This window comes from Malurus melanocephalus, unplaced genomic scaffold, assembly GCF_030028575.1.
Source record: "Malurus melanocephalus ecotype Western Australia unplaced genomic scaffold, MMel_1.1 scaffold_1043, whole genome shotgun sequence".
Taxonomy (NCBI): Eukaryota; Metazoa; Chordata; class Aves; order Passeriformes; family Maluridae; genus Malurus; species Malurus melanocephalus.
Window position 1 is genome coordinate 10971 of NW_026624275.1, and position 11544 is coordinate 22514.

Here is an 11544-nt window from a genome sequence, read left to right on the forward strand (position 1 = left end):
TCCTTGGGATATTTAACAGRTGTGTAGATCTGACACTTAAAAACAGAATTTAGTGGGGAGTTCTCAGTGCTGGATTAATGGTGGGACTTCATGATCTTAAATGTATTTCTGAACCTAAATGATTCTGTGATGTAAAGCACCTTTTCTCCTTGAATTCCCTGCCTCCCAAGGGGGTGCTCCTCTTGGGTGGAAGGTGTTCACCAGGGCACTGACCTGTGAGATTTTCCAGTCCCTCAGTCACACCCACATTAGCACAGTCCCTGTGGCTGTTCCTCCATGGGTGCTGAAAGAACACCCCCTTACAGGAGGCCATGGCCACAGGTGGCCTGGCCACATGGGTCCAGCTCTGTGAAAGCAGCCTCTGGTGCACTGGCCTGTCCCTSCCTGTCTGCCCCTTGTGCCAGCCCATACTGGGAGCGCAAGGCAACAGCTTGTCCTTCAATCCATTGCTGCATGAGGCACCGGGTGACACCACTCTGGCTGAGGTGTGCTGGGTACCACAGTGTACTGGATGCTCACATCTGCCTTCATTCTGCCATCCCTGTAGCAACCCCCAGCCACTACAAATGTCACTACTGCAGCTTGAATTTTAAGTGATGTCCCCAGAAACTGGCCTTTATCAAYGGCAATTTCGGTAATTAAGAAATAATGTATCGTTTAAAATAAATATGTCAAATAAAAACTATTAAAATTCTAGCAAAATATCTCTGTGCAAAATGCTAAGTTGAGATTTGGCTGCAGCATGCATCCAGCTGTTTTTTTCCTTAGGCTCATATCTGTTATTATGTATATGTTTCATTTACTCACTTCAGTACTTCYACTGTATGAACTCATGCAGTTTACAGAAGTTAATGATGCATGTGAAGTATTTTCTAGAGTAAGTAGTTGGATTCCCAGCAGGAGGATGTGTAGAAATGCAGGGGACTCTTATGACTATTAAGAAAAGACAGGGCCATGCCTATACAGCAAAAATCAGGTGCCTGTCCAGAAAAATTGTCTTCACTATTTACTCTGCACCATTCCTAAAGTAATACTGCTTGTCTGTCCTGGTTAATGTTTTCTAGAGAACGTTTTGCTTTCATAATGCTATTTAACTGTATAAATAAGAGAGGGAGCTGCAGGGTAGTCCTGGTGAAGACAGCAGGATTCTTGGAAGCTGCTGTAAGTAGTGGGTTTTTTGCTTCCTATAGAGACTTCAAAATTGTCTCCTCTTGTTGCAGACGATCAATTTAAAATCTTTTCTAGGTCTGTATCTTACACTGAAATCTGTCCTAGATAAAGAGGTTTTTATTTTTTCGGCTGGATATGAAGGACATAGGCACCACAACTGAGACAATGAGTTACCCGCACATTGTCAGGTCACTGGCAATGAGAATCTAAAAGAAAAGCAGGGTGTCCTTCCAGAAAACAAGGGGGTCTCTGGAGCCAGGAAATCTTAAAAGTGAGATTTTCCCTGATGTATCTCCAGCTGAAATAGGCCCTGGTTCATTAAAAGGCTGAGGATGGCTGTTTAGAGCTTTTCTTTTAATGTATTGGTGATTCTTTTTTAGTAATTCTGATTTTTATATTGAAGGTTACAAGAAATACCATTGTTTAGGGACCGATGTGGTATATCTGATGTCTGCTTCCCTTTTAGATGAGATATCATTGAGGTAATCATCAGATTATAGGCCCACTGAGCGGGAAGGGCAGAAATTGGTGATTCTCACATGTTCAGGAGATCACAGTGAGGTCAACATTTTCAATGAGCCAGAAACTGGGCTGTGGTCAGGTGAACACTGGAATGGAGAAATAGAGAACCTGGTCTGATCTGTTCTTGCAGGAAGAAGAAAATCTCTGTCCCACCTGGCTGCCCGAACCACTGCACTCATTCTTTTTTTTCTACTTTTTTATTCTCTTGGCTTCAGTGATGCTTCATCCCTGAAGGTGCGGAGTAATTCAGATTCAACAGCAAATACTCATGGTGGCCTGGTAGAAGAGTGAGAGCTCATGTTCACCTGTTTCCAGGTAAAAGGAGGCTTAGAGGTGGATGCCACTTTCTGGGTGAGTTCTGCAATGCTAAGCTGGCTCACAAAAGACAGTCACACACATTTTTAAGCAATAATGTGAACTTGGCTTCCACATTTCTGCTGCAAAAGGAATTGCTTTTAATGAAATATTCACAGTGATTGGAWTGTCAAAGAGTTCAACACTTTTGGCTTGTGTTTGCAATCTTCTCAGGGGCTCAGGCATGGAGGCATCAAAACTCTCAATTAAAAGAGAAGTGAATGTCTAGATGATCAGCCTGGAATAAGCCCTGAACCTGTCCAGGTCCACAGAATGAAACGTGCAGAGCTTTCCAGGCAGCCAGGAAAGCACATGTGATTTGTGGTGCTCCCTTGATTAGGTGGTACTGGACAGCAGACTCCTGAGGTCGTATTTCTCACACACAGATATGGCTAATCAAGCCTTCCTTTTGTGATTTTTTTGTATGCTTGGGTGGGTTGGGGTTTTTTTACCAAAAAAAGTCTCTGAGTAGGTGATATTAGTTCAGCAGACACCGCTGGAGGTGGTGCTGTGTCTTGATGTGCCTGGTGCCCCCACAATGTGGCTTTCAGGAAACAAATTTCTCAGATTTCCACCTTCGGAAACAATCAGGAGGGAAGCAGCACCATCTGGTGAGCAAAAAAGTTTTCTATTTAATGCCTTCATATGTTTTTGAGTAGTGTAAATGTTCATGTTGCCTGAAATGAGATTATGAGTGAGGATCCCTTATGGAGTAGTATGGGAGGAATATTCATCTCCTGGAATATTCCATGGGACTCTAAAGGCAGAACGTTGTCTTCAGAATCTTCTCTTCAAATCATAGAGATAGAAATCAGCCCTAAAATGGACAAAATAGCTATATCCACAAAGAAGTAAATTCTTTCATACAGAAAACACAGTCCATGTCACTTCCAGGTTTTCTGGTGGAATTATTCTAAGGTAATTTCAGCTAATTCCAGTGTTCTCCATTTCCTTTCTGAGCTTCATGGCAGGGAAGATTGTGTGACAGGGAAGAGGTAACATACTCAGTGACTGTTATCACCAAGTCTCCTAGAGATAAATTGCTGAAAACACTGTCCTTCAAGTGTTGGCATGCTCTTGTATCCTTCTCTGGTTTGACTGAAAACTCTTCTTTAAAGCAACCTGTTCCTAAACACCACAAATATATGGTCATTGTGTAACAAACACAAAGCAAAGAGGCAGAGGTCAATGTGTTTCCTTTCAGGCTATTCAACAAGTCAGACTAGACTTGGAATTAGAACTGATGTGCTTTTCACTTCACTGCTATGTTGATGGATAAACTGTTTTTTTTCTGGACATATTATATAAGTAAAGGTCTTGGAGAGCTTTCTGTAAACTAAACTTCTTCAGGCTGGAAATTTCCTTAAGGCTTTATAGCACAGGTTGTCAGCTCTTTGCTTTTTGACAAATCATTAGCAACCATAGGAAACTCCATCAGTCTTTACAACCACATGAAAATCAGCTTCTTCATGCTGAAGGAGTGTCTGTTGTCAATTTGTCAGCGGTTGATCACTTGCTAACCCAGAAGCCACAATAACATCAATTGAAATAGCAARTATCAAATATGAAGTAACAAACCCCAATCATATTCTGAAGGTTTAGAGGGTGCAAATATCATCATAAAAGTATCTTTCGGTTTCAAAAAGGGGACTAATGGAATGGGCTTAAACAACACAAAAGACTTCTACAAACCACAGCTGCTATGCCTTTTATAATCTTATACTTTTAAAACTCTCCATTATCAAGACTTTTGTGAGGTCTGACTCAAGAGTCTTGACTGTGATTGGCCATTACTGAGTAACAGATGGATGATTCAGATTCAGATTGTATTTAATTATCTGGGAATTCAAAGCTGTAATAAAATGAAATTAATTCCATGAAAGTACATAAATTAATCACAAAATGTGAACATGTTATAACTACACAGAGAAAAAAATATCAGGATAGTGGAACTATCAGAAAGCTGTAACCCGTATTTTACATAACCCTTACAACAAAACCGTTCTATATCCTTTCACCATAATTTTGAAGTCAAGTCAATTAAACTCCCTTTCTGCTTTGCATTCCAAATGAATAGAATTGGCAGTTTGAGGTGCACATACAAAAACCCCATCTATCAGGTGCAATATTTTGTAATAAATATTAAATGTGATGAGATAGAGAACAGGTGGCAACTTATGTTTAAAATGAAATGTTTCTTTTTTGGTATTCATGTTATTTTTTAATAAATTATAACTGCAGCTGAGTAAATAGTTCATAGTAAATAATTTATCCACAGGCAGCTTTTGAATCAGCCTGCTGGGTATGTGGAAATAGATTAGGCTTAGCTCTGATGCTTTTGTTTGGGAGTTGATTTCTTTTCAAGGTCTGACTAATATGTTGGCTCACTGATAGCAGTTTTAAAAATTGAGAACTGGAGCTCTTATGTTCTGTTACAAGTATCTGCACACATCAAGAAGTATCATTTCAACGTCAAAATCAGAGGAAATCAAACTATAATTTAAAACTACTGTGTACATAAATTGAAAATGTAGCTATAAGAATGCTTATAGCTCTTACACTTGTCAGTAACACTGTTATTGCAAATAGGCCTACTTTTTAGAATTACTTGTAGAAAACATGTAAATGTTTGAATGTTTGATTATAGCTTGAAAATGTTTTGTTGCTCTCATGAGTCTAACTGTAAGTGGATATTCAACTACTAATATAAATTGCTCCCTCTGATGTTATAGAGAAGGTGGGACCATAAGTGTAGCACTTTCTGATGAGTCTCTCAAGTTGAGTCATGCCAGAGATGAAAGGTGTAAATGGTGTAATATGTCTCTCCGTGCACAATTTTAGTAAATCTGGCTCATTATCTCCTCAAACCCTGTGCAGCTCTTGCACCATTTCTTTGGCCTAGATTCCTCCTCAGAAATGAGCCTGTTGGGACATCCATATCCCCATTTCCAAGGTCTCTTTTTAAGAGCTGATACAGTGCAGAGTGTCAGCTCTGCAATGAAAAGTGACTACCACGGCCAAGGGTAACACACAGATAAACGCATCGCCCTTTGACCAGTGGAGCAGCTGATAAAAATGAGGCCTTGTTCTTTGTTAATGACATTGACTGCTTCTACTGTGCTGAAAATGAACCCACTTCAACACTTTGGTTGAAGTGACATGTTGTTTCTTATTTAAGGTTCTTATTACATTGTTTCTAATCAGAAAAAAACAACCCACCTATTCCTTAGCGAGGTAGGGGCTTTATCTGGTTTGCTACTGAAGAACAGCCACGACCATTTGTCCTTTTTTTTAAATAGGGTGCTTATCAATCTGACCAAAAGTTTATTTAGGGATCTCCTCTCTGCCTATTTGCTCAAATTCTGTTTCTATGTAGCTACTGATTCGCTGCTCACTTCCATAAATACCCCCCTTTTCTTCCCTAACTCACAAATCATCCAGACTTCTTCTGTGACAAACTTACAAGGAATTATTCAGATCATTAGTGTCAAAAGCACAGTGGTACCACAGCCTTACAGCAATTAGCCACAAGGTGTGTTTTGATGAGATATGCTCCATTCTCCAGCCTGCTGATGGTGCTCTATATTCAACTGATCCATGCTGAATTTTGTTTCTGCAGGTATTTAGGGTGGGGGTGGCAGAAAGTGTTGGTGGAGACTTGCCAGGAGGCCTGGGAAAATTAAAAAAAAAAAAACCTGGCAAGAATCTGAGATGGTGGAAAGTGAGGACAAAAGAAAGAGATAAAATTTTTTATTCCATGATAATGACAGAATAACTAATTCTACTTATTTAATTTACTTACCTTAGTAATAACATCTCCTTTTCTTTCCATAGGATTTTCATACAAGAACATGAAGACCACATTCTACCTAAGTTTGCTACTGGCCGGGTTCCAGGTGGTCRCCCATGGTCAGCTCACACCCACTGACCACAATGGACACGATCCAAATGAACATAAACACCACATGCACCACGGAGGTGAAGCGATTGCCTGCCTCAAACTYGTGCCAAACAATGCTGACTTTGCATTCCAGTTTTTCAGGGAGGTTGCACAGGAGGCACCTAATAAGAACATTTTCTTGTCTCCTGTGAGCATCTCCGTTGCCTTAGCGATGCTGGCCCTTGGGGCTAGGTCAGCCACACGGTCTCAGATCCTGGAAGGACTTGCCTTCAACCTTACAGAGATTCAGGAGAAGGAGATACATGAAGGCTTCCACAACCTAATCCACATGCTGAGCCATCCTGAGGGCGGTGTCCAGCTCAACATGGGGAATGCCATCTTTGTAACTGAGAAGCTGAAACTTCTAAAAATGTTTTTAGATGATGCCACGGCTCTGTATCAGCTGGAGGCTTTCACCACTGATTTTAACAATCCCACAGAAGCTGAAAAGCAGGTCAATGATTATATAGAGAGGAAAACACATGGGAAAATTACTAATTTGGTCCAGGACATGGACCCACAAACTGCAATGCTTCTGGCTAGCTTTGTTTTCTTTAACGGTAAGTTCTCTAGGTTCACGTTCTCACTATTCATTCTTATCAACAGACCTGGTATTGGCTACCTCAACTGAACACTGGTCTGGGGAAAATGTCAAATGCTCTTTGCTGGGACAGAAGATCCCCTAATGGCACAGTGGAAGTGCTAGAGATGTGACAGGACCCCTCTCAGCATGGGGAAGTAGCTGAATGGCACACTGGCTTGTTTCTCTTTGTGACAGCTCCAGGAGCTCTGCTCCAAGCCACAGCCTCCTGTTCAGCCTGAGCTGGTGCTCCTGGGTTGTACCATAACTCCAAGTGCCCACGTTCTTCTCATTTTCAGTGAAGGCACTGAACCCMCTACATGACCTAAAGCTTCTTCTTAAAATTATGCATGATTTAACAGCCTGATTTACTATGTACTTCTTTTTCCCCCCCATTAGAGTTCTTTACATGTCCTTTTACTAACATTTACATATGGATGATGCTAGTGATGAATAGGAGAGAACATTTTAAGGAACAAAGTGGAAACACTGTGCATTTCTGATGTGGGTTAGAAGATATGACATAAGCCTGACATAACACCAGTCAGATATGAGATTCTACATTAAATTAATCTACAAATTGAGGCTTATTATTAAAGTCAGTAGAAATTAAGTGCATGCAGTAKAAGAGTACATAGATGATGCTTACAGAATGGCCACTTAGATCATCTGAACAGAAGTGATAGGTACAAAAAAATGCCTAATTATTTCATTACTGGCATCCGAAACATAGATTGAAAGTGGAATCCAATGCACTCTTTTGAACAGGTAAAAAYCCTTGTCTTACTGTGATACAAATTTTATAATATTATGTTTGAAAATTCTGTACTTAACGCATGGATAAATAGGTGAATATTATTACTAGCTATAAAACATTTAGTCTATGGTGGGATAGAACATGGGATTATTCCATTAAATTCTCCTTCTCTGTATCAGGCAGCTGGGAAARGCCTTTTAAACCAGAGGATACTGAAGAAAGGGAGTTCTTTGTGGATGCTGAGACTACTGTGAAAGTCCCTATGATGTACCAGATGGGAGTATTTGACTTCTATTTTGATGAGGAGCTGTCATGCACTGTGGTACGGCTGCATTATAATGGGAGYGCTACTGCATTTCTGGTTCTGCCAGCAAAAGGGAAAATGAAGCAGTTAGAGCAAACTCTGGACAAGGAAACCATCCAGAAATGGTCAGACAATCTCTTCCAGAGGTAATCTTCTGCCAGTCAGCTTCAGCGGCACCTAGATTTATAGTATTTTTCCCTTTTTTGGGGATGCAAACACTACGAACTTGGTGATTCTGGGACCTGAGTGGGTTATTTTTGGCTTGTGCACCCTAGCTGTAAAAATTTTGCAGCTGGTTGGTATTTAACTGTTCTTTCATTGATGGCTGAGTGGCTTGTTGCCTTCCTGACCAGAGCAGAGACCATCCTGAACAACAAGCCTACATCAGTGTTTCTAAAATACTCCACAGACTGAGTGGGATGGTCACAATTTTAAGCCAAATCTTCTGTACCGAGATTTCAGCTGGTGTGTTTTACCTCTCATATCTCACCGGTACCCTGAGACTCAGGCATAAGCCTAAACCTTAAATAAAGCATAACTTACACTGTTTGTAGTAGTGCTTACAGACATAATGTGTCCTACACAACTACCTTCCTTAAAAGAACCATTGCAGCACTCAGTGGTTGTTAGAACAGGCAAGTGATTAATTTTGCCTGTCCTAATTTTCTGGCATTTTGTTTTGAAATTATAAAAATCTAATGAGTTTCTGTTAGCTTCAACCATCAACACCAACATCAGCTAACGCATTTTACAACCTTGTTTGTCTGGGAGAGGAGAGATCTTAGCAACAGTAGATGAGTAATATCAAGTTAATACATGCTTAATTTACCAAGCTCTGCCCTAATTCACATCTAATAAGGCTGTGCAGTTCACACCCATATATCTCAGTGCATTATCACAGAAATACCAGCACAGTTAGTAAAAACATAATGGGTAGCAAACTAGAKATGAGCTAATAATGAGATACTTCAAATATCAAAAATTAAAATGTATTATTTTCAGCTGGAATATCAGGAAAACCCTTATATAAATGAATTTGTGGCATGAGGTCGTTCAGGATCAATACAGGAATAAATTCTTCATGGGAGAAACTGCGGGAACCAAATGCACCAAACAAAACAATGTGCTAATACATTCAGTCCCATCCTCTTGTACTGCACTGGGCAGCACCACCTGAAGGCTACAACAATGCAGTTTGGGTCCCATTTGTTGTGCTATTTAACCCAAGCTGTCTCTGGGCAAGATAGCAGAAGACTTGAGCTACCTAAAGTGTAATCACTGCTGTAGGTGACCTGGATGCTGTGAGGATCCCTGGACAGTGCATGAAAATAAATCCCACAGAAGGCATATTAAAGGAGCTGCCTGCAGACAGCTCACAGTCAAAGGCAAACTCGATCATGGCCAGCCTAGGGGAGGAAGACAATTAGAGGACATGGAATCCAAACGTGCAGGCAGCAGGGAACAGACCTTTCCTGGAGCCATGCCAAATGCCCCAGTTCTGCCATAATTTTTTTTAATTTGAAATGTTGGGATTTGCCACACTTCTCACCAAGCAGACTTTGTCAGGACTTCAGCTCTCCACCTTCCTGAGCGACATGAGCTGTCCCTTGTCTCTGCCTGCAAAAAGGGGTTCTTGTTACTGTCCTGCTTAGCATAGTGCTCTCAGATTTCCTGATGCATAACACCAGATAAATACTATTATGATTGCTAGCTACTATTATTATTACTAAGAATGACAGTCTTTGTATCACGTGAGAAGCACCAGCAATTGAATTAGTGCTCATTGTACATTAAGGGTCCAAACCCCTGGGATTTGACACTCATGGGAATTAACCTTCTCATCATCACTTATATTGGTGAAAAATCCTTCTCACCACRCTCTATGTTTCTCTTCTACCTAACAGCTTTATGAGACTCTACTTCCCCAAATTTTCTATTTCTGGGAGCTATGAAATAAGTAACACCCTTAGCAAGATGGGAATCGTGGATGTGTTCACCAACCAGGCAGATCTCTCTGGCATTGCTGGCACTCCAGAGCTGAAGGTTTCTAAAGTAAGTCTGTGGCTGTTGGCCCTCTCCTTTCTTTCACAAACATACAGGAGAACCCATCAGTGGCAGCATCCAGAAACACCAGGTAAATACAGATCCCAGCTTCCCAGTGTGCCTGCAGCTGGGTCACCCAGCCCTCAGCCTGCAAGCTCACAAAAGGAGTTTGGCCTTCAATGACATTGGAGATCAGATTAGATTGCTGCATGACTGTTTTTTCCAAGACTAAAGACAGCCGAGACTTTTTGGGCAGTATCTGAAACATGAGAGGAGCATCAGCCCCTGTCTCCACAAGAAAAACCACTAATGCTGCCAGGCACAGCACAACCTGTCCTTCTCACCCTGGAGCCTCAATCTTGGAGGTTCAGACAAACACAGGTAGAGGCTCTATCCTTCATCCAATCTTCTGGACACTTTTTGGGATATTTCTATAGCTCCATCTTAGCTCTCATTTAAGCAGCCATGACTACAACCATAAAGCTCTTCTGCCTCTGCTCACTTCTCAGTGGATCCTTCAAAGCAGGGGTGCTTTAAAAGGAGCCTGATTCATTTCTTAGATGGTTGTTGACTATATTTTCTTTTTTCCTAGGTTGTTCACAAGGCTTGTCTGGATGTTGATGAGAGAGGTACTGAGGCAGCAGCAGCAACTGCTGTTCATATAATGCCAGTGGCTCTTCCTCCAACCATTGAATTCAGCCATCCCTTCCTCATGCTGATTTTTGATAGAGATACAAACAGCACACTCTTCATAGGAAAAATAGTTAACCCGTCTATCACTAGCTGAAGTGACATATGAATTTTGTTTGCCACTACTAATTAAAGATGTGAAAATGCATGACATGATTTATTTCCATTTGTACCAGTTTGTATATGGCTCTTTTTACCAATAGTTTTTATTTTATGTCATCATCAAAAACTACTGGTATTGACCACGACAAATTACTGAAGAAGAAGCAAACAAATTGTTATAAATTCAGCTAGAAAAGAATAACCAAAGAAAAGAAAACCAAAGAAGGACCTAAGCTTTGACAGCATTTGGAAAGAAAGGTTTATATTACAATAGAAGACTCCTGCTGAATATGAGGCAGTCAGCCAGAATAACAGGTAAAATTATGAACATTCTTGCAAACAAAGCAGAAGTGGTTGTAATTTACCACAAGTAAATATGAGATGGGCAGAGTTGGATCAACACTGCAGAGTCACAGGAACCTGAAGCTTCTAATGGAGACAGCACTGGAGATGTGAAAAGCTGCCTTCAACAACAAAAAAAACAAAACCAAAAAAAAACCTGCTTTCTGTACTAGAAACCTTTTACCATTCTTAGTATCAATCTAGCAGCAAATCTTCCTGAGTTTCTTGCAGCTCAAAAAAGAGCAGGAAGATCAAATGTGCCTTGAATCTGAAGATTTTCACCACATATTACCAATCTGACAGATTTAGATGGTTACTGACTTCTGGCACATGTGTCCATCAGTGGGGAGAAGGAGGATGTAGCTGAATGGGAAGGTGAGGTATCTGGATGACAATTACACAAGCATACTGTCAGCTGAGATTTGTGCAAAACCAAAAGGAGGCTCTAGAAAATTATTTATTTTTTAAATGCTGTCCTTTTACAGCCAAAAATGTAAGTAAGGAGCACTCAATCTGATGCAGGTAGGGGTGATGGGCACCTAGGTAGAACACAGGGCAACTTGAAGGCTGGCTGGGAATCACCTTCAATRGACCTGCCTTGGCAACTGGCACCAGAAAGAGTACAATTGGCACTGTTTTCCCTAAAGTTGTGGGGTTTGGAATGAGATTAAGTGGTGTGCAGTCAYTGGCAATGATAGAATGGCTTGGGAAGCAAATACAGCCTCAGCAAGTTCTTGTGT

The 11544-nt window shown here is 40.8% G+C and overlaps 1 protein-coding gene across 3 annotated transcripts; it reads left to right on the forward strand.

Annotated features, from left to right (window-relative positions):
- Positions 1 to 1094: 1094 nt before the first annotated feature.
- On the forward strand, positions 1095 to 10513 carry LOC130586037 (alpha-1-antiproteinase 2-like). 3 transcript variants are annotated; one of them, XM_057386740.1, is made up of 6 exons: positions 1095 to 1161; positions 1908 to 2043; positions 5881 to 6546; positions 7503 to 7773; positions 9532 to 9679; positions 10263 to 10513. In XM_057386740.1, the coding sequence occupies exons 3-6, from the start codon at positions 5898 to 5900 to the stop codon at positions 10455 to 10457; spliced, it is 1263 nt and encodes a 420-aa protein (XP_057242723.1). In that variant the 5' UTR covers positions 1095 to 1161; positions 1908 to 2043; positions 5881 to 5897; the 3' UTR covers positions 10458 to 10513. The 3 variants fall into 3 exon arrangements, with proteins under 3 accessions (XP_057242723.1, XP_057242725.1, XP_057242722.1); XM_057386742.1 differs by having other exon boundaries at positions 1908 to 2007; XM_057386739.1 differs by lacking the exons at positions 1095 to 1161; positions 1908 to 2043 and adding an exon at positions 2529 to 2657.
- Positions 10514 to 11544: the final 1031 nt, after the last annotated feature.